Source organism: Ovis canadensis, chromosome 1 (assembly GCF_042477335.2).
Source record: "Ovis canadensis isolate MfBH-ARS-UI-01 breed Bighorn chromosome 1, ARS-UI_OviCan_v2, whole genome shotgun sequence".
Classification (NCBI taxonomy): Eukaryota; Metazoa; Chordata; class Mammalia; order Artiodactyla; family Bovidae; genus Ovis; species Ovis canadensis.
The window spans coordinates 181930287-181953894 of NC_091245.1; the positions used below are offsets into that span (position 1 = coordinate 181930287).

General features: G+C 42.2%; 2 protein-coding genes across 9 annotated transcripts in view; one reads left to right on the forward strand and one right to left on the reverse strand.

Moving 5' to 3' along the window:
* Nucleotides 1-23608, forward strand: part of ZDHHC23 (zinc finger DHHC-type palmitoyltransferase 23) — a 63839-nt gene that overhangs the window by 10282 nt on the left and 29949 nt on the right. For 3 of the 8 annotated variants that reach the window (XM_069554117.1, XM_069554125.1, XM_069554106.1), the window contains exon 5: nucleotides 1222-1397. In XM_069554117.1, the coding sequence (XP_069410218.1) occupies nucleotides 1222-1397 (176 nt within the window). Of the gene's footprint in view, nucleotides 1-1221; nucleotides 6083-6912; nucleotides 6988-23608 lie in introns of those variants that run through there. The other 5 variants (XM_069554095.1, XM_069554091.1, XM_069554072.1 and 2 more) reach the window with 3 other exon arrangements.
* CCDC191 (coiled-coil domain containing 191) overlaps nucleotides 8177-23608 on the reverse strand; it is a 97411-nt gene continuing 81979 nt past the window's right edge. The window contains exons 15-17 of the mRNA XM_069553502.1: nucleotides 22929-23081; nucleotides 22274-22419; nucleotides 8177-9568 (exon numbers count right to left, since the gene is read on the reverse strand). Of these exons, the coding sequence (XP_069409603.1) occupies nucleotides 9424-9568; nucleotides 22274-22419; nucleotides 22929-23081 (444 nt within the window). The 3' untranslated portion in view covers nucleotides 8177-9423. The remainder of the gene's footprint in view (nucleotides 9569-22273; nucleotides 22420-22928; nucleotides 23082-23608) is intronic.

Genomic DNA, 23608 nt, shown 5'->3' on the forward strand with positions numbered 1-23608 from the left:
AACAAAGAGTGAGAAGAAAGCAAAGGACCTTGCTGCTGCTGCTGCTAAGTCGCTTCAGTCGTGTCCGACTCTGTGCAACCCCACAGGTGGCAGCCCACCAGGCTCCCCCATCCCTGGGATTCTCCAGGCAAGAACACTGGAGTGGGTTGCCATTTCCTTCTCCAGTGCATGAAAGTGAAAAGTGAAAGTGAAGTCGCTCAGTTGAGTCCGACTCTTAGTGACCCCATGGACTGCAGCCCACCAGTCTCCTCCGTCCATGGCTTTTTCCAGGCAAGAGTACTGGAGTAGGGTGTCATTGCCTTCTCCAAAAGGACCTTGAGGGTCCTTTTATGTTAGTAATGAGTTTTGAGTATGTTAGTAATGAGTACTGAGTATGTTACGCATGAGTTTTCTAGACCTTCTGTGGGCCTCATAAATGAAATGAGGAACATAGTCCAGCTACTATGTTCTCAGTGCTGTGGACCAACGATTCATGTCTCCTCCCTGGGTCTTAGTTGTCCTCATCTTCGTAGTGCTTTAATCATCCCCGAGGTCCTTTCAGCTTAACAGTGAAGATTCTGAACCAGTTTCCAGCTAACTCATTTGCAAATGTTGACCGAAAATAACCAATTAGCAGACATCAGATGAGCTGGAAGGGGCTTTCTTGCCCCATGGGGTTTTGTTTGGTTTGAGGCAGTGGGGTTTGAAACGTGGTTGTGCTCCTGATGCTCCTGCAGAGCTGACCAGGAAAGGGCTGCCTATGCGGGGAGCTTTCCTCTCACTTGTGCTCAGCAACCTAAGAGGACGGAGATGAATAACCTTAGCATTGCTCCTGGGTTCCCACCCACAGTTCCTTGAGGGACATTTTCGGCAATCTCACAGTGCCTTTATTTTCTTCTGCACTGAAAACAATTTAGGAATTATTCATTCAGCAAACAGATTTTGAGTGGTGTTGTGTCAGGTATTGTGTTGGTTGTATGGGGGCTGCAAAACAAACAAAACGGTCCTTGCTGTTCCCGTTTCACACCCTAGGAAAGGGGGCACCAGTAATGATAAAATAGGACCTCTTAATAGTCATAAATGAAGCAGGTTATTGGCATTCCGAGGATGGGAAAGGTGGGGTAATCAGGGAAGGTGCCAGAGTCCTTAGGAGTAAGTACTGTGTGTGTAAAATGTTACCACGGGGACGGCTTTCTCAACGGGAAGCGTCGACCGCCCTGACCTGCCTTTTCCCGCTCCCAGCTCGGCTCTGTGCTTCACCTGCGTGTGGTACTCTGTCATCATCACGGGGAGCATGGCCTACATCTTCCTAATCCAGCTGATAAACATCAGCTACAATGTGACCGAGAGGGAGGTGCAGCAGGCCCTGCGACAGAAGACGGGGCGCCGGCTGCTCTGCGGGCTCATCGTGGACACAGGCCAGTACAATCGGGGCTTCCTGCGGAACTGGCACCAGTTCTCCACCCTGGGCACGCACCCCTTCCACCACCCTGCCGAGGACATTGTCTGAAGTGCCTTCTGTATGGCTCCGGGGTGGGGGGCTGGCTCCTCCCTCTGCTCCCTTGCGTCGGACACTTCGGTACATGCAGGATGCTCATGTTTATCCCTTGTTTCCTAAAGGCATTATAGGGCCATGCTCAGGTTTAGGCGCTGGACTGGGAAGAAATGAATTTTTCTGATTTCATAACTTTAAAGAGATTTTTATATCTAAGAGGTAAAAGTAGAGCCATTCCTTTCCATTCACCTTACTAACTAACTAAGTCACCATAAGTTGTGGATTGCTAATGCACAAATGGATAGAAGCAGTTCCCACCCATTACTGTGGGAGAAAGAGCCTTGGATCAGGAGAGTTTCTAGTCCCTCTATTCAATTCTGTATAGCCATGCGATCCTCAGTCAAGTCCCTTCGCCGAGTCTCAGGTTCACCTGTCAAGTGGGTACTGATGCCTGCCCTGGCTACCTCACAGAGTGGTTGTTGAGGGGCAGGGGTCCCGTGAGGGATGAGGTTTGTAGAAAACATGGAAAAACAACTAAAGCAGCAAGGAGGTATGAAGTATTATTAGGAGAATCCTAAGACTGGAAAAAATATTTGTAGGTCGGAATATTGAAGCTAGTATTATTGGAGTAATCTGTTTTCAGCATTTCAGAGTGAAAAACAGATCCTCAAATAACATGTTGTACAGTTAGGGGAATTTCTCTTTCTGAAGTATTAGATGTTAACTACTCAAACAGATGACCAGATGGATTTATGCTGTCATCTGATATTGAAAGGATAGTTGATGATTTTAAGCATAATGATTACTAGTATAATGTATAGTGGCCATGAGTTTAGGTGGTGAGTTCTTATATTTACCTTACTTCTTATGTATTTATTCTGCTTGGATTTACTCCCAGTAACTCCAGGAGGCATCAATGTTTTCTTCTTCCCATGTTTTGCCTGGTCAGGTGCTTGCACACTTGTGACAATAACTGGACAAGAACAGACACTCCTATGGGAAACAGTTCACTCTTTCTGGGTAGGGTGACTGGTTATATCAAGGGCTTGATGTTTTTGTTCATGTAAGTAATACGGATACTGTCAGTAACAGCACTAAGTTGCAAAAACCAGTCTTTTGGCGTTCACATTGTTCTGGCATGAGCTCTCTTTTAAGCGGCTGATTGATGTCTTCCCACTTAACTTGCACCTTCTTCTCATTCACCTTGCCCAAGATAGAAGTGTCTCCCTGGGAGAGAAGAAACAGGGTATATGTGGTTTCCAATAAGTAATAGACTACTGTTCTTCCCTAGTTCTTCCTAAATTGTTTCTTTAATCATATCTCAAAATGGAAAATGTATAAAGGATTAACCATTTGGCTGGGCCCATTCTGCCACAGAATTAAGACGAGGCAATTGATTTCACATGGGGAAAATACCCTCTTGAAATACTTGGTTTTGTACCTGTACTTCTTTGTAGAACCTCAAAGAATTCATGAGTCCTTAAATTTGCCTTGGCTTACAGCTTAACATAGGAAAAATATTGCCAGCTTTTTCAGTCTTTCTGTGTGTGCTGCTGTAGCAAGAGGTTTATAAAGGTCGAGAAGAAGCATTGCTACTTGTACATCTCTGACCTCTGCAGCTGGCACCACCCCTAGTCCTGCCATTAATCAAGGCTCTCCTCAAGGCACAGACCACATTTTTATACAAGCTTGTCATTGCTGTCCCCAGAGATGGACTGTTTAATGAATGATAGACTCCATATTACATTGATGATGAGCCAAAGAGCAAGTCTGGGGATGTTAGCAGTCTGTGGTTTGTATGGTAATGCCCTATTCCTGGCCCAGAATCAGGCATTCATTTGGAATTCATTGGAGCTGATATAACTAATTCCTTTATGTATGGGTTGGAGATAAGAGAGAGTAATAATGTCAAGGACAGCACATATGGCCAGAAATATCGGATTGTAGTCTCTCGAATGCCAGATTCATAGCTAACTCAGATTGTTTAGCAATTGATAATAATAAAATTTACAGAAATGTTAGGATAGTGCGTAATCTTGGCCTCTGGCCAAATCTTTAGCAACAGTGAAAATACAATGTGCTGAAGATGTGTATCTGCTCAGACGCTCAGTTGTGTCCCTTCTGTGACCCCATGACTGTAGCCCCTTGGGCTCCTCTGTCCATGGGATTCTCCTGGCAAGAATACTGGAGTGGGATGCCATTTCCTCCACCAGGGGATATTCCCGACCCAGGGATCACACCTGCGTCTCTTACAGCTCCTGCATTGGCAAGCAGATTCTTTACCACTGGCGCCACCTGGGAAGCCCCCAGCTGAAGATGAGTACTCAAAAAACCAAACTCGTTTGGGAGAATGAGGAATGATCACCATCTTTATAACAACACACCCCCAATAGGGTTACCTGGATGGGCAATTCACTGTTTCCCCTCACTCAGATAAGGACTTTCTTTGCATATTATTCTGGCTGATTGGAATTAAGGTGCTTGTTTGAAGTTCTTTGAGAACTTCATGATGGGCACTTTACAGAAGCAAGCACAAACCTTTGCAAAGCTCACTGGTTTTGTGGAGGTAAAAGCCTATTGAAGTATTTGCACCAAAAGGACAGCAGCCAAGGGACTATCTGTGAGCAGTTTCTGTGACTCTGGGGCGTCCTTCAGCTGTACTCCTGGACTTTCAAGCCTTTTTACCATCTGGAACCATATGAGGGATTTTGTTCTTTTAAAGGACAAGGCCTCTGTGAGTGAATGAGCCCCAGAGAAAGGTGGTGGTAACCGTGGGGAATTGCCCAGCAAACCTGAAGCCCACAGTTTCTTGGCTGTAAGAGCAGGCTTGCCCCAATATAGTGCAGACAAAGTGGGTCTCCCCCTGTCACCCCACGTCCTCAGCCTCTGTTATTAAACATACTGGATATGGAGTTTACTAAATGATCTACTGTGATCCGACCACTTACATTATGGTCATGCCACTGTGTCCTCTTCCTGGGGAAGAGAAAGGGGTCCACTTGGAAGATCAGAGGGAGAAACCATTAATGATCAGGACTGCATAAAGGGAGAAGATCCTTCAATACTTAAAAACGTTTCTTATGCTACCCAGAGTACTTTGTGGTTACTGCTGGTCACACCTGAAGCGAGCTGACCATCCGTTGACACTGCCTTTTTGGTAGGTTTCTCTGATGCTGCTGAAGTCAAGCCTTAAGTGTGTTTTGGGGATGCTGGGCTGCCCTTCTCATGTCAGCCACCCGTGTGTGTGTTTAGGATCCGGTAAATCTTTGCTTTCCAAGTAGTGCTGGTTTCCTTTGGTGAATGAAGTACTTGTCTTCCACTGTACCATCTGCCTAGCAGAAAGACTGCTACGGACTTTCTCTTATGCAATAGTCCTTGGTACTTGTAAAATTTTTAGCAAGAAAAAATTTTCTATACTAGAATCTTCCACTGCCAGAAGACACAATGCTGGTAAGGTTCTCTGTAAGAGTGACCATCTGCTTAATAGGCTATTTCCTTTGGGTAGGATGTTACTTTTTTATTATAAAACTCAACTTATATAAGCAAAAATATGACATCTTGAAGCACAGTTTTAACCAGGATGTTTAAAAATTAATGTTTTGTGAGGTTTAAGGTCTCTAAATTAGGTAAGTAGGTTTATATGACAACTTCGTTTTAGCCATATTTTGGTATCCTGTATTTTAAAAAGCATTTCCTCAAATAAGAAATGGATAATGGAGACTTTTGCTTGAGGCACCTGTTTGGAAAATGGTTTTCTCATCAGCAGCTTGACAAGTGTGCCATTTTGTATTAAACATCACAAAGGTGATGCAGGTGGTGAATGAGAACTTGAGCATTAAGCTTCACTTAATGCTGAAGAAAATTCAGTACGTTCATGTGGATGTTTGTTGTGACTAATACAAACTTTCTGCAAAATCAGCTACATTTAATCCTGTTTCTAATGGATAGTTATTCCCACTTCAGTTGGCACAAACCTTTTCACTGTAGTATCAGCAGCAGGTCAAAACCTGGTTGAACAGAGACCTTTAGGGGTTGTGACTATTTCCGTCAGGCCTGTGACTTGTCACAACTCTAACCTTCCTGATAGCATCTTTTACTTCTAGAAAAATCATACTTTTAAGAGCAAAGCTTTAAAACCACAGCTAGTCTATTCTAGTTATGGATGCAACTAAAATCCGCTGTTTCTTCAGATGGTGCCACTGACAAGATGCTGTGTTACAGAACTCACAAACTCATCCTGTTGTGATCCTATAGTCTGCATGATTTTGACGGTTTGAGTTGTTAGGGCCTCTGAGCCTTTTCATTTGATTGCATTTCTGGATCTGATGTTAGACTAGAGGAAGCCCAGGAAAATTTATTTAATATTATATTTCATATTTAATGTAACTAACTCAGCAACGTTAGAGGGGATTTCTGAAGCCAAATCTGGAGGCTGTGGGCTAAACGTTTTGCACTATTTTTATACTTGTATTCATATCCTCTTATCACCTCAGACTCAGACACAAGGCCTTTTAAATGAAGATTTAAAAAATGACTGCCATTCATGTAAAATAATGTACCATGACCAAGTTGTTTAAATGGAAAATAAAGTGCTTTCTTTAAGGAAAATAGTTGATGCTTCTTGGTTTGTCTCCTGAACTCTCTTGCGCTTTAAGAAAAGCCTGCATCAGAGCTGGGCTGCCTCTCTGGCAACCTGTCCTCCCCATGCTGTGGACAGAAACTACCCCCAGCCCTCAACTGTTCTTTTCCTTGGCGTTAGTTTTCCAGTTGTGTAGGCTGGGGATACTGCTTATTTGGGCATTTTACTAGCAACAATGTTTTATTTGTTTTTGGCTGGGCAGCATGTGCAAATTTAGTCCCCCAGGGATCAAACCTGCCTCCCCATCCCCCTCCACTGGAGCTTGGAGTCTTAACCACTGGACCGCCAAGGAAGTCCAGCAATAACATTTTAAGTCGTATCTTCCAGACCGCCAAGGAAGTCCAGCAATAACATTTTAAGTCGTATCTTCTGGACCGCCAAGGAAGTCCAGCAATAACATTTTAAGTCGTATCTTTTTTTTTTTTTTAATTGGAGGCTAATTACTTTACTTTGGCCACCTTTTGGCCTTTGGCCACCTGATGCGGAGAGCTGACTCATTTGAAAAGACCCTGATGCTGGGAAAGATTGAGGGCTGGAGGAGAAGGGGACAACAGAGGATGAGATGGTTGGATGGCATCACTGACATAGACTCCGGGAGTTGGTGATAGACAGGGAGGCCTGGCGTGCTGTGGTTCACGGGGTTGCAAAGAGTCGGACACGACTGAGTGACTGAACTGAATTGATTACTTTACAATATTGTAGTGGTTTTTGCCATACACTGACATGAGTCAGCCATGGGGGTACATGTGTCCCCCATCCTGAACCGCCCTCCCACCTCCCTCCCCATCCCATCCCTTAGGGTCGTCCCAGTGCACCAGCCCTGAGCGCCCTGTCTCATGCATGGAACGTGGACTGGCGATCTACTTCACATATGGTAATATACATGTTTCAATGCTATTCTCTCAAATCATCCCACTCTTGCCTTCTCCCACAGAATCCAAAAGTCTGTTCTTTATAGCTGTGTCTCTTTTGCTGTCTCACATACAGGGTCATTGTTACTATCTTTCTAAATTCCATATATATGCATTAGTATACTGTATTGGTGTTTTTCTTTCTGACTTCACTCTGCATGATAGGCTCCAGTTTCATCCACCCTATTAGAATGATTCAAATGCATTCTTTTTAATGGCTGAGTAATACTCCATTGTGTATATGTACCACAGCTTTCTTATCCACCTGTCTGCTGACGGACATCTAGGTTGCTTCCATGTCCTGGCTATTGTACACAGTGCTGTGATGAACATTGGGCTACACGTGTCTCCTTTAATTCTGGTTTCCTCAGTGTGTACGCCCAGCAGTGGGGTTGCTGAGCCGTATGGCAGTTCTATTTCCAGTTTTTTAAGGAATCTTCACACTTTCCCACCAACAGTGTAAGAGGGTTCCCTTTTCTCCGCACCCTCTCCAGCATTTAAATTGTATCTTTAGGATACAGCAGCAAGAAATTGTTAGGTCATTTACTAAGTTTCTTGCTAAGTAGGTCATTTTCTAAGTTATTTTCCTGTGTCTCTTCAGAAGGTTTCTGTAGGTAGGTAAAAAGCCCTTGCTGAAACAATCAGAATGTGGACTGCTGAAGACTCAATTTCTACTGATGCTGGAGGTGAAATCAAAGGAAAAAGAAAGCTTAAGAGAGAAAACTTAAGCTTTCTGCAATTTTATTTAGACCCCTGGCACGTTTATTTGAGGGATCCACCCTTCCTTATCTACTGACTTGGCATTAAAACAAAATTGGTATTTTATTTCTGACTGCTAATATCAGCCAATGTGCTAAAGATAAGTGAAAACAGATTGTGATTTAGACAGGAAGAGGTTAACTATGAGTTGCTTTTAGTCCCATTCCTTTAGTGGCCATTAGTCTTAGAATTTTTAGATGATGATTACAATCATATTAAAGGAAAAGATAACTGAGAATAGGGAGACTGGAAGAAATAAAGCTCAATATAGTGGTGTTTTTTTTTTTTTGTATCTGAGTAAATCATAATACATCTTCCATAGAAGAAGGATATGTCATTTTGTAGGTGGTGTAGCTAGATATCCCTTCTAGAAAGTAAGAGACAATAACACGATTTATTGAACAACACACAATTTTATTGCCAACTCAAATTTTAAGCTTACCAAATAGTTGTAGTTACCTCAGGGCTGCAAGAGACTGTCTCACTTTACTGTGTGCATTTATTGCCTGAATTTGTTGTTATATGCATGTACTTTGTAATGAAAACTTTTTTTCTAGCAGGTAACTCTTTCAGACAGTTCACAGGAGTGTTGTGTCAGTCTTTACATTTTTTAGCACCTTAAAGATTAAAACATTCTTTGAATTCAAGAGTACCCTGATGCTGGGAAAGACTAAAGACAGAAGGAGAAGAGGGCGACAGAGGATGAGATGGTTGGATGGCATCACTGATTCAATGGACATGAACTTGGGCAAACTCTGGGAGATGGTGAGGGACAGGGAAGCCTGGGGTGCTGCAGTCCAGGGGGCTGCAAAGAGTTGGACACTACTTGGCAACTGAACAACAAGCTTGATACATAGATCAAGCTGAGCTGAGGATTAGAAGACAGATCGAATGTGTTATTTCAAGTTTGCAGCTGGAAGCATGAGCCTACATTTTAACAGACTGCTGGACGGCCTTTGATAGTCTTTGCTTTTGGACTTCTCTTCACATTATAAAAGTGCACTGAGGAGAAGTATCTTTGGTGCCCCGGTTTCTCTGAAATCAGGAGATGCTGCTATCCTTTGTAGTGGCTTCCCGGAGTGCCTTTTGATCCACAGTTTTCCATCAGGTGGGCAAAATGGACAGGGTCTGGCAGAATGCCTGTTGCTGTCGCTGAGGGACTAGGTGACTGGCCCTCCTTTTCTAAGTACCCACTATTTTTAATTTCTATTGAGTTAAAGTTACATTGGTCAACAATTCACAGTAAGCTATAAGGACACATTTCCCTGCACAGTCTTAGGGAAACAAACATCATAAAGTTTATGATACTAAAAATATATAGGGTACATCTGAACAGCAGAGCCCAAGACTGTTCTTTGGATGGTCCTGCTGTGATAAATGCTTTAGTGGACTGATTAGCAATCCAAAATAAATCAAAGAAGGAAGTATACATTCACAAAATAATTCCTTTGATCCAAAAAATATGGGACAGAACATAAGCCAGATGTTTGCACGTATACGTGGGTGGGTGGAGGTAACCCACACACAGACTGATGAAACTCCCATTGTAAGCACTGCACTGCGCCTGCGTGGGCTGTGGCCCCCTGTCCACCACAGGCTCCTTACCCAAGGGCTGAGCATCTGAGTGCTGTGCGGCCAAGTCACAGCAGTGTGAACATCTGGAAATCTGGGAGAATTTCAGCTACCTTCCTACGGAGCTGCTCTCGCCTCTCTTCTTTTTCTCTTTCCTCTTTTGTATATTTTGCAAACCTCTTCCATGTCTGAAACGTGATCCAGAGAATCCTCCTTTAAGAATAAAAAGAGAAAAAGTGATATACTGAGGAAAAGTTAACTTTGAATAAAACTGCGCTGAAAATTTTTAACAGTCACCTTTATTGTGAGTAAAATGTTATAGGAAAGGTACAGAAGTCACAGTTGGGATTCAGACAGTATGAGCATGGTGAAGAAAATGAAGCAACAGAAGCGGGTGGAAGTGACGGGCAGGTTATTCTCTTCTGTCAGGTGGTCAGGGGAAGCCTCTGTGAGAAGATGACATCTGAGCCGAGCACCCGGTGGCCTCCTGAGTGCGCCGGCCAGGGGACGCACTCCTCAGGGGATCTGGCCCCAGCCTGCAACTTATGGGTGAGGTGAGTCTAGAGGAGCGAGGGCTTGAGCAGCCAAAGCGCTTATGGTGGAGATGCTGGGAACCTGCGTGCAACCTGTGCAGCACACGCCAGTTACAAGCATTGAGGTCCTGGTACTTGGACACACATGGTTTAAAAAGCCCACTGAGATTTAAAAAACCTCACCTCCAACGGTCTTGAATTTTAGTTGAGGAAAAAACACCCTTGGGTCAGGATCTGAAAACATGGTCCAGAGGTCTCTGCTCACGTGTTGAAGCGGGGGTGTCTGTTGTCATAGGGAGGCAGGCGATGGCCTGTTAGGACAGCATGACTACGGGATTCCTTAGTGCCCACTCCAGCTCTGCCCCAGGGATGGAAAGGTAGCCCAGTGTTTGCCCAAATAGGGTTTAACCTGGCAAACAGGTCACCTCAGTGCTGCAGGGGGGCTACAGTGGTGGAGATCCTGCAGGGTCCTTGCTGCCTGGTCTGGTGGTGAGGAGCATCAGGTTTTGAAAGAGATTATGTCTGAACTTTTAAACATTTGATATATGACTGTTTCATTTGTATTTTTAGTGACATTTATTGTAATATTACATACTGACTATAAAGTGGTATTTGTTAACTGAATGCTAATTGTTCAAAATCTCCCAAACCTTTTTTTCATGTTATTTTTCTTTATATTAATAGATTCCTACAAAATACTGGGTGTGACTGCTGTGCTATACAGTAAATACTGTTGCCTATTTTATGTACAGTAGTTTGTGTCTGTTAATCTCATACTCCTAACTTGTCCCTTCTCCCTTCTTTTTCTCCTTTGGAAACCGTAAGTTTGTTTTCTATGTATGTAGGTCTGTTTCTGTTTTGTGTATACTTTCATTTGTATTATTTGAGATGCCACATAAAAGCGGTATCATATAGCATTTGTTTTTCTCTGATTTAACTCACTTAGTATGACACTCTCTAGATCCACCCATGTTGCTGCAAGTGTCACTGTGTCACTCTTTTTCAGTGACTAGTTAGTATCCCATTGTGTGAATGAGGAATTACTCGGCCATCTTCTTAAGCCAGTTATCTGTTGATGGGCACTTGATTTGCTTCTTTCTATGTCTTGGCTATTGTAAATTGCTACTGTGAACTTTGGAGTGCATGTATCTTTTTGAATTAGAATTTTCATTTTTCCTGGATATATACGCAGGTGTGGGGTTGTAGGATCAGATAGTAGCTTTAGTTTTGAGAGGGTAACAGGTAGGAAGGCTAGGGGTCCCCAAGTAGAGGAAATAAACTGCACGTGGCAGACTTTTTTTCTTTCTCTATTCAAAATTAAAAGGATTCTTTTCAATTCTGTGTTGTCATGGCAACACCTGGTTCTCCCTTAACTTTTCTCAAACCTTGAGTTAAATCAATGTTTTTCTTATGGAAATATTTTTCTTAAGCTATGTTAATGAGTTATGTATTTGCCTTGGAATCTGCCTTTCTTCTAGTGGGTTAGGCCTGAAGACTCAAACCTTGAACCTATAATTCAACAAATCGGAATGTCTTACTCATGGAAATGTTCTCTTAAAGTATGTTAATAAAACTATGTATTTGCTTGGAAACCTGCCTTTCTTTAAGATTCATGTCAATTGTTTTAAGGTGGGGGGGGTGATGACTTACCTTGTGCCAATACTATCTCAAAATGCATGTTGTGGGAAAGGGGCCTGATGCAGCTCTCTGTTTTGAGGGGATTCTTTATCTGATCAGCAGCTTGCTAACAGATATATAACTCCTTGCTAAAAACTAACAAGGGGGGCATTCTTTCTGTCCCCTTCTGAAGTCTGTGTCAGAAGCTGCCTCTGTTCCTTTACACTTTAATAAAACTTTATTACACAAAATCTTAGAGTGATCAAGCCTTCTCTCTGACTCTGGATCGAATGCCTCTCCTCCAGAGGTCACGAATCCCCCTGTAGCTCATGGCTCGCAGCTGCAAACTTTCAGTTTCATAAGGAACTTCCATCCTTCCATAGTGGATGCACCAGGTTACGAGTCCCATCAACAGTGTACAAGGTTTCCTCCACAGCCTCTCCAGCATGTATTATTCATAGACTTTTTGATGACAGTCATTCTGACTAGTGTGAGGTGATACCCTGTAGCTTTGATTTGCATTTCTGTAATAAATGAGTATCTCTTTCTGTGCCTGTTGGCCATCTGTATGTCTTCTTTGGAAAGGTGTCCCTGTAAGTCTTCTGCCCACTTCTTGATTGGGTTGTTTTTCTATATTGAGTTGGATGAGCTGTTTATATTGGATGTTAACCCCTTGTTGGTCACAGCATTTCAAACATTTTCTCGCATTTTGTCGGTTCTTTTTGTTTTGTTGACAATTTGCTTGTGCAGAAGCTTTTGATTAGTTCTGATTGATTAAATTTTGCTTTTATTTCTTTGGCCTTGGGAAACATTGCTATGATTTATGTCAAAGAATGTTTTTACTATGTTCACTTGTCTTAAAGTGCTTAAACCATTTCATTTATGTATATGGTGTGAGGGAATGTTCTAATTTCATTGATTTACATGTAGCTGTCTAGCTTTCCCAACACCACTTGTTGAAAAGACTTTTTTTTTTTCCCTCCATTGTATATTCTTGCCTCTTTTATCACAGATTACTTGACCATAGGTGTGTGGGTTTATTTCTGGTCTATTTTGTTCCATTGATTTGTAAATCTGTTTTGTTTGTTTTGATTACTGTAGCTTTGTAGTATTGTCTGAAGTCTAGAAGGGGTTGCCCCTCCAACTTTGTTCTGTTTTCTTAGAATTGCTTTAGCAATTCTGGGTGTTTTGTTATTCCATATCAATTTTAGGATTATACTACTTCTGTGAAAAGTATCATGGGTATTTTGAGAGGGAATACATTAAATCTGTAGATTTCTTTGGGTAGTATGGCCATTTTAACAATATTCTTCCAATCCAAGAGCACAGGATATCTTCCCATTTCCTGAGTCATCTTCAATTTCCCTTGTCAGTGTTTTATACATTTCTGCATATAGGTCTTTCACCTCCTTGTATGTTTGGTCTTATGTATATTATTTTTCAGATGAGATTTTAAACAGGATAGTTTCTTAACATCCTGGTAGTTCACTGTTAGTGTAAAGAAATGCAACAGACTTCTGTTATATCATTTTTTTATCCTGTTACATTGCTGAATTCATTTATTCTAATAGTTTTTGTTTAGAGACTTTGGGTTCTCTGCAGTGACAATTTTACCTCTTCCCTTCAAATCTGGATACTTTTATTTTTCTTGTCTGATTGCTGTGGCTAGGACTTCAAATTTGATACTGAAAAGTGGTGAGAGTGAGCATCCTGTCTTGTTCCTGAATTTAGTGGGAAGGCTTTCATTTTTTCAGCACCGAGCATTATGTTGGCTGTGGATTTGTTGTAAATGACCTGTATTATGTTGAGATATGTTCCCTCTGTCCCCACTTTGGTGGAAGTTTTATCATGAATGCATGTTGAATTTTGTCAAATGCCTGTTCTGCATCTATTGAGATGATCATGTGGTTTTTGTCTTTTCTTTTGTTAATGTGGTATATCACACTGATTTGCATATGCTAAACCATTCTTGTGATCCTGGAATGAATCCAATTTGTAAATTCTGTCTGAGTATTGCTACCCCACTTTGTTGTTTCTATTTGCTCCCCTTATTTTCAGTCTGTGTGTGTCTTTTGCCCTAAAGTGAGTCTCTTTTTAGGCAGCATATTGCAGGTTTTTGTTTTTTAAATCCAGTCTGCACTCAGTTTGATTAGAGCATTTTGTCTATCAACGTTTAAAGTAATTATTGATCGGTATACACTTATTGCCATTTTTAATCCTTGTTTTCCAGTTGTTTTTTCAGTTCTTGTTTTTCTTTTTTGTGGTTTAATGATTTTCTTTTATAATATGCTTTCCTTTCTTGTTTCTGTGAATCTATTGTGTTTTTTGATTGTGGTTATCATGGAGTTCAATTATGTTGACCGACCCAGAAATATATCTTCTTGTTTTAAACTAATAGTCATTTAAATTTAAACACATTCTAAAAGATCTATATTTTTATACTCTCCTCACCCACGTTTTGTGATTTTTATGAATTACTTCACATCTTCATGTTTATCCTTTTATTGTTTATTTTAGTTATAATCTCTTTAAAATTTTTTTCATTGTTTTTTAATCTATGTACTGTCCATTCTGAAGGCGATCAGCCCTGGGATTTCTTTGGAGGGAATGATGCTGAAGCTGAAACTCCAGTACTTTGGCCACCTCATGTGAAGAGTTGACTCACTGGAAAAGACTCTGATGCTGGGAGGGATTGGGGGCAGGAGGAGAAGGGGACAACCGAGGATGACATGGCTGGATGGCATCATGGACTCGATGGACGTGAGTCTAACTCTGAGAGTTGGTGATGGACAGGGAGGCCTGGCGTGCTGCGATTCATGGGGTCGCAAAGAGTCAGACATGACTGAGTGACTGAACTTAACTGGCTTATTTCACTTCAGTCGCATCCAACTCTGTGACCCCATGAACCACAGCACGCCAGGACTCCCTGTCCATCACCAACTCCCAGAGTCCACCCAAACCCATGTCCATTGAGTCGGTGATGCCATCCAACCATCTCATCCTCTGTCGTCCCCTTCTCCTCCTGCTCTCAATCTTTCCCAGCATCAGAGTCTTTTCCAGTGAGTCAGCTCTTCGCATCAGGTGACCAAAGTATTGGAGTTTCAGCTTCAACATCAGTCCTTCCAGTGAACACCCAGGACTGATCTCTTTAGGATGGACTGGTTGGATCTCCTTGCAGTCCAAGGGACTCGCAAGAGTCTTCTCCAATACCACAGTTCAAAAGCATCAATTCTCCGGAGCTCAGCTTTCTTTATAGTCCAACCCTCACATCCATACATGACCACAGGAAAAACCATAGCCTTGACTAGACGGGCCTTTGTTGGCAAAGTAATGTCTCTGCTTTTTAATATGCTGTCTAGGTTGGTCATAACTTTCCTTCCAAGGAGTAAGCATCTTTTAATTTCATGGCTGCAATCACCATCTGCAGTGATTTTAGAACCCAGAAAAATAAAGTCAGCCACTGTTTCCACTGTTTCCCCATCTATTTGCCATGAAGTGATGGGCCTGGATGTCATGATCTTAGTTTTCTGAATGTTGAGCTTTAAGCCAACTTTTTCACTCTCCTCTTTCATTTTCATCAAGAAGCTCTTTAGTTCTTCTTCACTTTCTGCCATAAGGGTGGTGTCATCTGTATATCTGAGGTTATTGATATTTCTCCTGGCAATCTTGATTCCAGCTTGTGCTTCCTCCAGCCCAGCATTTCTCATGATGTACTCTGCATATAAGTTAAATAAGCAGGGTGACAGTATACAGCCTTGACATAAGACTTTTCCTATTTGGAACCAGTCTGTAGTTCCATGTCCAGTTCTAACTGTTGCTTCCTGACCTGCATACAGGTTTCTCAAGAGGCAGGTCAGGTGGTCTGGTATGCCCATCTCTTTCAGAATTTTCCACAGTTTATTGTGATCCACACAGTCAAAGGCTTTGGCATAGTCAACAAAGCAGAAATAGATGTTTTTCTGGAACTCTCTTGCTTTTTCGATGATCTAGAAGATATTGGCAATTTGATCTCTGGTTCCTGTGCCTTTTCTAAAACCAGCTTGAACATCAGGAAGTTCATAGTTCATGTATTGCTGAAGCCTGGCTTGGAGAATTTTGAGCATTACTTTATTAGTGTGTGAGATGAGTGCAATTGTGTGGTAGTTTGAGCATTCTTTGGCATTGCCTTTCTTTGGGATTGGAATGAAAACTGACCTTTTCCAGTCCTGTGGCCACTGCTGAGTTTCCCAAATTTGCTGGCATATAGAGTGCAGCACTTTCACAGTATCATCTTTCAGGATTTGAAATAGCTCAACTGGTGTTCCATCACCTCCACTAGCTTTGTTTGTAGTGATGCTTCCTAAGGTCCACTTGACTTCACATTCTAGGATGTCTGGCTCTAGGTGAGTGATCACACCATCGTGATTATCTGGGTTGTGAAGATCTTTTTTGTATAGTTCTTCTGTGTATTCTTGCCACCTCTTCTTAATATCTTCTGCTTCTGTTAGGTCCATACCTTTTCTGTCCTTTATTGTGCCCATCTTTGCATGAAATGTTCCCTTGGTATCTCTAATTTTCTTGAAGAGATCTCTAGTCTTTCCCATTCTGTTGTTTTCCTCTATTTCTTTGCACTGATCACTCAGGAAGGCTTTATCTCTCCTTCCTATTCTTTGGAACTCTGCATTCAAATGGGTATATCTTTCCTTTTTTCCTTTGCTTTTCACTTCCCGTCTTTTCACAGCTATTTGTAAGGCCTCCTCAGACAGCCATTTTGCTTTTTTGCATTTCTTTTTCTTGGGGATGGTCCTGGCTTATTGAAGTGATCTTCAATCCTTAACTATATTTGGTCTTCCTATTGGGAATTTCCCTTTTCTAAGTGAATTCTTTCCATGTAGAGAAGACCTTTCAACATTTCTTTTAGGTTAGGTTTGGTATTGCTGAATTCTTTTAGTGTTTGCCTGTCTGAGAAATTCTTATCTCTTCTTCCATTTTAAATGTTAATCTTGCTGGGTAGAGTATCCTAGTTTGCAGATTTTTCTCTTTCCGAACTTTGAATATATCAGGCCACTTTCTTCTGGCCTGCAGGGAAATCAGCTGATAGCTTTATGTTTTTTTTTTTTTAATAACTGTTTTTCTCTTGCTGCCTTTAGAATCCTAAGCTCTGCCATTTTAATTATGATATGTCTTGGTGTGGGTCTCTTTGGGTTTATTCTGTTTGGGACCTTTTGTGCTTCCTGTTCCTGAATATCTTTTTCCTTCTTTAGATTTGGGAAGTTTTCAGCCATAATTTCTTCAAATACATTTTTGATCCCTTTCTCTTTTCACTTTCTGAAATGCCTGTTACGTGTAGGTTGGCACGTTTTATATTATCCCATAGATCTCATATGTTGTGTTCATCTTTTTTTCATTTGTCTGTTTGCTATTCTGATTTCCATTATTCTATCTTCCAGATAACCTATTCTGCTATCCATTGCTTCCAGATTGCTTTTTATCTTGGAAACTGAATTATCTTTGATTGGTTCAATTTTTTTTTTAGTTTCTAGTTCCTTGTTATAGTTCTGTGTTTATAATAATATTTCTTAATTTGGTTAGCATTTTTATTATTATCAATACCTTTCTGAACTCAAGGTCTGGTAGAGTGGTGAGCTCTGTTTTATTATTAGTTCTTTTAGGGGACTTCTCTTGCTCTTTTAATTGGGAGTAGTTCCTCTTCCTTTTCACTTAAATTTTCTGTCTCCATGTATTTAGTTATCCCTTGTGGTCTTGAAGGAGTATTTCTATGTGAGAGATCCCTGTGTAGACTGTGTGTCCAGTGTTTTTGGTGAGAGAGCAGGTTTTGATATGAACGCCAGCCATGTCTGTCCTCAGAGTGTACCAGCCATTGTCACCTTGATGGAGGTGTGGTTTTGATCTAAATCCGGTGCAGGGGCAGGACTTACTTTCTGCTCTGTGGCAGTCACTACCCTGTCAGGCTACCAGTCGCTGGAGTAGAAGCCCTGAGGATCAGGTTCCATTCCCCTTGAGTGCATGCCCTGCCCCAGAGGAGGGGAGTGCTGGAGTAAGTGGGGCTTAAGCACCTACAGGGCACTGATGTAGCACCTAAGTAGGTGACCTGGGCCTCACTCAGATGCAGGCCAAGGTTTCTTTCCCCACTGTGTTTGTCCCAGATCTAGTGCAAGCTGTAGTATGCAGTGGGTGGGGCCGGTGCATTTGCTAGGCTGGAGCTGAGGGTCAGGGCACTGTGGCTGCAGGAATTGAGGTATCTGGGCTGCTTCTGTGGCAGCCTTGTCTCAGGACCTCTCTGCCCCAGACCCAATGCTACGGTGTGGAGTGGGTGGGAGTTGGGGTGCTCTGGGAGAGGGACCCTGGTGTGCTCCTGTGGCATCTGGAGTGAGCTCTGACAGTGGTCACCACCACCCTACTTGGATCACATCCCCCTGAGCAGTCCCTAGATGAGCCTCCTCCCTGGGCCTTGTTGACCCCCATGCAGTGCAGGGGTGTTCACCCCATTTGGATTAGTGAGTCTGGCATGGCAGCAGCTACCAATGCAAGGCTCTCTCTGCCCTGGTTGTTGGCAAGCCAACTTACGTGCACTCCTTGTGAACAGAGTTAGGCTTCTCCAGCCCTTCTCTTTGTTCCAGTGATTCTCTCAGCAGCCAAAGGGGCTTGTCTCCTCTGCACAGAACCCCAGGACTGGCATGCCTAGACTATAGCTCAGCCTACTCATTCCCCAGGGCAAGGGTCTGCCCATAGGGACCTTCTCTTCCTTTCAGATCCACCCCCAGGGGCCCAGGTCCTGACCCAGTACCTTTTTCCTGTACTGCCCTGTTAAGTGGAGATCTTTCTTGCAACTTCGGTTGTACAGAGTTCTTCTGATGGTTTCTGTTAGTGTTCTGTGAGAACTGTTCCATTTGTAGACATATTTTTCATGTGCTTGTGGGGAGAAGTGAGCTCTATGTCCTCCTACTCTGCCATCTTGATCCATCCTGAACTGAATTTTTATCAGGCAAAGAAAAGGCTTCCCTAGAAGAGGGCATGTCTTGAGTAAAGGCAGAGGCAAGAATAGCTAAGTTTATATTTTCATAAGTAGTGGCATGCTGCTGCTGCTGCTAAGTCGCTTCAGTCGTGTCCGACTCTGTGCGACCCCATAGACAGCAGCCTACCAGGCTCCCCCGTCCCTGGGATTCTCCAGGCAAGGACACTGGAGTGGGTTGCCATTTCCTTCTCCAAGGCATGAAAGTGAAAAGTGAAAATGAAGTCACTCAGTCGTGCCCAACTCTTAGCGACCCCATGGACTGCAGCCTACCAGACTCCTCCGTCCATGGGATTTTCCAGGCAAGAGTACTGGAGTGGGTTGCCATTGCCTTCTCCGAAGTAGTGGCATAGATGGGACTTATTCTGGCTTCTTGACCTTCTCATGAAGCACCCCCTAGAATGCATTTCAGCCCCCATTAATTTTATGGCTGGTAGTTGATGTTTCTGATAATGCTTATTTTTTTTTTTGGTGGAGGTATTACTGTTCAGTTAAAAATGGCTTCAAGGAGTGGAGCTGCTTCATTTTATTTCTTCTTTCATCCATCTAGCATCCATTTCGACCACTGATAGCTTCCTGTACTTGGCTCCATGACCCCCACTACCAGACCTTGACCCTATCTCCCACTCTCACCTGCTTTTCACACCTTTTTTTCTGGCAACACTCCCATTTTCTGACTTCTGCATTTTAGCTACTACTGTTCTATCCTAACAACTCTGCCTCTTGGGGGAATTTTCTGCCTACATTTGTCTTCCTTCCTCTGAACTCCTAAAGCATATGGTCACATTCACTTATTTTGTGCTTATTTATAGTGTTACCTACCTACCCATCTATATCTGTCTACATCTATCTACCTTCCTACATTCATTCACCTGAGGTCCTTGACAAACATTCACAAACTCCTTGACAATTTGTGTGAAGTTGTATGTAATGTGCAGATGTGCATTTTCTAGAGAGCAGGTCTGTGACTTTCATTACTGCTTCACAGGGGCCTTTGATTGCAAAGTGGTTAAGAACTACAGTATCAAGGCAATACCAGAAAAATAAGAAGTACTAGTTCAGTTGAGAAGAACTGGCCAAGTGCATAGCTAAACTCTAAATGCAGAGCTACACGAAAACTACCGATAATGAGAGACTCATGTCTGGAGACATCTCTTAGTCCTGCCATGTATAAAATATCAGATTTGTTAACATTATAAACCTGTCCAATTACAAATTATATATACCTAGAAGTGATTCAGATATGCAGAATTAAACCTCATGGTCTTGTTAGGAATCATCTTTCTCAGTAGTACTGAGATTTTTCTTCCACAGCTTTTCTGTACAATATTCTTTCATTCAAATAAAGTTGAATTAAGAACTCAATATCAATTTTTAAGTGTTAAAAGTTCCTTTTAAAAAGATCTGACTAAATATTAGTGTCACTGCAGCAATAAAACATCCATTCATGTACCAAAAATCTATCATGCAACCATGTACTAGGCTTTGTCATGCTGAGGACACAGCTGCAAGCAAGATGTGATGGGGACTGACCAACGATAAACATGTAAACAGTAAAGGACAATTTCAGGGTCTCCAGTGCTGTGAATGAAATAGGGCAGGTTACTGGACAGGAACGAATGCAGGCAGTTGGCGTGCTTTTGAGAGGAAACCTGATTGGTGAGGAGCTCTGGGTCATGTGAGAGCTGTGACGCAGACCGAGTGTTTGTCCAAGGAACGCTGAAGGAGGCTAGTGGGGCTGGACCGCGTGAACAAGGTGCGGAGCAGGAGGAGACGAAGTCTCTGCAGTACTTTTACACCAAGTAGATGTTGGCTGAGATTCTTGTGGACTGCATGGATTCACACACTGATTTTGTTACTTTGCACTCTGAATAGGACCACTATCTTACTATTGTATTTTAGTTCACAAATGAGATTGAATTAGAAAAGTGGGGAAGAAGACTAACTTAGCAAGAAGAGAATGATTTAGAGTCAGAAAACCTCAAACCTGATCTGGAGTCCAGGCTCCACCATCTGTTATTTGGGCAATTCACTGACCAAGTGTAACTTCAGTTTCTTTACCTGAAAATGCAACTCCTGACATACCACGACCCCCTCCGAAGCCTACACTCATCAGGTGAAACAGCGTGTGTGAAAGCCCTCTCACTGCCCCCATGTTGCATCAGGCAGCTGCCTCAGTGAACCTCTCAGTCTGTTTTTGGCAGCTGAGAAACAGAAAACACAGATTTGGACAAAAAGGGTATTTAATAATAATGTATTAACAAAAAACAAAAAAACAGAGCTATTATTTGGGGTCAGCAGTGCATTAACTGCATTAACTGAGGACCTTTGTTACCTTGTTTAGTCCTCACAACAACCCCATAAAATGGTCTGCAGTTATCCTCATTTTATAAAAGAGGAATAGGAAGGTTCAAATGTGAGCATTTATTCAGAGGCAGGCCCTCTGAATACCTTCATTCATTGCCTATTTATTCTAGACAAAATTAGAATCAACTTGCCTATGTTTTCCCAGCCCACAGATTTTAGTACTTATAAATTAAACAAGGTTTTGCTAGAGGTGGGCACCCCACTGGCAACATGATAGAAACACATTAAAAAAAAAAGATACACACACACCACATACATACAAATGAAAGCAAAGCAACCAAAAATGAATCAATACAGTGAGAAAAGGGACATACACCTTCACAGCAGTCTTCACACCTCAGAACATGAAGGTGAAACTCAACATTAACTGTAAGAAATGACATTAAATAACCAATAAAGGACAAATCATTTGCTTACTTTCCAACGGAAGTACCTAGTGAAGTTTAGAATATTTTTATCCAAAATGCTTAAGACTTAGAAAACCAATAATGTACTTAGTGTTATTTGCTCAGTCATGCGACCCCATGGACTGTAACCCACTAGGCTCCTCTGTCCATGGGATTCTCCAGGCAAGAATACTGGGGTGGGTAGCCCTTTCCTGCTCCAGAGGATCTTCCCAACCCAGGGGTCGAACCCAGGTCTCCTGCATTGCAGGCAGATTCTTTACCATCTTGAGTTACAGGGAAGTCCTAGTGTATTTATATGGAATAGTTTATCCCCCAAAGACACTGAATTAAATAAGTCATTACTGTATTATAAATATTAACAGGACATATGATTCTACTTATATAAAGCTCCAAGTCTTGACTTCATACTTTGGAGGTAAAAATAAAAGGAGTGCAAGGACGTGTTTATCATAAAGGTCGGGAGGGTAGTTTACCTCTGTGAGGAGACAATGGGACCCGTGACTAGGGAGGAGCCCGCGGGGGCTCCTGGGGCCAACAGAGTTCTACTCCTCAACCTCAGGGGTGGTGACGGTGGCGGCAGCAGTGTCATCCCCTTTACAGTGCGCATTAAGCTGTGCTGGTATGAATTAAGCACTTTTCTATATTTGTGTTGTATTTCACAATAAAGAATATTTGAAAAAAGAAAAGGTAGAACTATATGACAAAGAATACAGTACCTCTGCTTCTGCGCCTTTGCGTGTATTTCACATTATTTTCTGACCCATCCTGTGAGATGGGAGGCAGGCATCATCTTCCTCCTCCTCTTCATTTTAAAGAGGGGGACCCTGGAGTTCCAGGGGGTTACTCCCGTCTTCACCCACAGAGTCAGGGGGCAAGCTGGGGCTGCCAACCCTGCCGGGCATCTCTGAGTGGTCAGCTCTTCTAGCCTCTGCCCCAGGCAATTGTGAAGTTGTGAGTGAATTTTCAGAGATGAAAACCTCACCTGTCACTGTGTTCCACTGCAATCTGGTACTTGTTCTGAGAATCGACCCTGGTCTCCCTGACCATGTCACGCCAGGCCCTGAAAATCTTCTTCTGAAGAAAATGTACGCACAGTTTTCTTACTTCTTCGTCTAGATCAATCAGGTGCTGGGGATAAAGATGGGGGAAAAGTGAGGCATATAATATCATAGACAAAAAATTGGAGCAAATAGTGCAAAAGAGAAAGAATCAAAACAAAGGACACTGGAGGCATGAGGAGGATATGGCAGCCAAGGCCATATCCTCTGTCATGGATTAAAAAAGATAGTAATGGAATCAGAGGGGTAGAAACCCTTCTAGGACCAAGGGGGCAGGTTCCTAGTAAAATCACTTGAGCAATTATGGGACAAGAAACAGTATAAAAACAAAAGCTGAGGTAGTGACACATTACAGTTTATATGGGTACTCTCTGTGTGAAAAGAAATGTGCTTAAGGTTTTATACTAACAAAGAACTGATCTGACATTTTCAAATTCAGTTCAAAGCAATGGACTGAATTGCCTCTTCTATATTGTTCTTGAAAAGAACATAATGACTTGACATCTAGAGTACACCTACTTTTCTTGCATAGGGTTGGGCAGAGACATGTATTTAAAACTCTCTTCTTTGTGGCCTTACCTGTAGCCAGCTCCGGATAACTCTCCTAAGCAATATTTCTGAATAAAATTGATCAGCCTGGGCTATCTTCTTAGCCAGGCTTTCCTGACACCACTGGAACCAGGTCAGCAGGCATTTCCTCTGTAGGGTCAAAGAGTGATGCTCTTTGGCCACCTGGACAATGTTTTAAATGAGAAAAGGAAATTATCTCTTATATCCTAAATCATTTAAGGAAATACACATCACCTTGGCAAGTGATGCTGTAAACCCCACGTAGGCAGTTACTCTCTTAAGGACATTCATTTATGTCCTAAAAACTTTGACTGTATTATATGGGGATTTTAGATTCACAGAATGCATAGCCTTTCAATACTGACTCTGAAGACCACAATGACTGGCTGGTTATTAAGGAAATGGAATAAACAACCTCCAAAACCATTAGGTCACTTGTATTGAGTTTTGAAGTGGGTGGCTGGCAACAGTCTGTTTTGATCTCCAGGAGCTTGGGCAGCAACTGCATAACAAACCTCTCTTTATTATCTACTTAACCACTGTCTAATTGAGGAAGTGCCAATACTTTCAATTTGTTTTGCAGAATGAGCTGTCACTAGCATTGAAATTTAGACATTATCAGTAAACCACAGAATAATTTGATAGAAAAATAACATGATGAATAATTTAATGTCTTACCAACTTAAAAG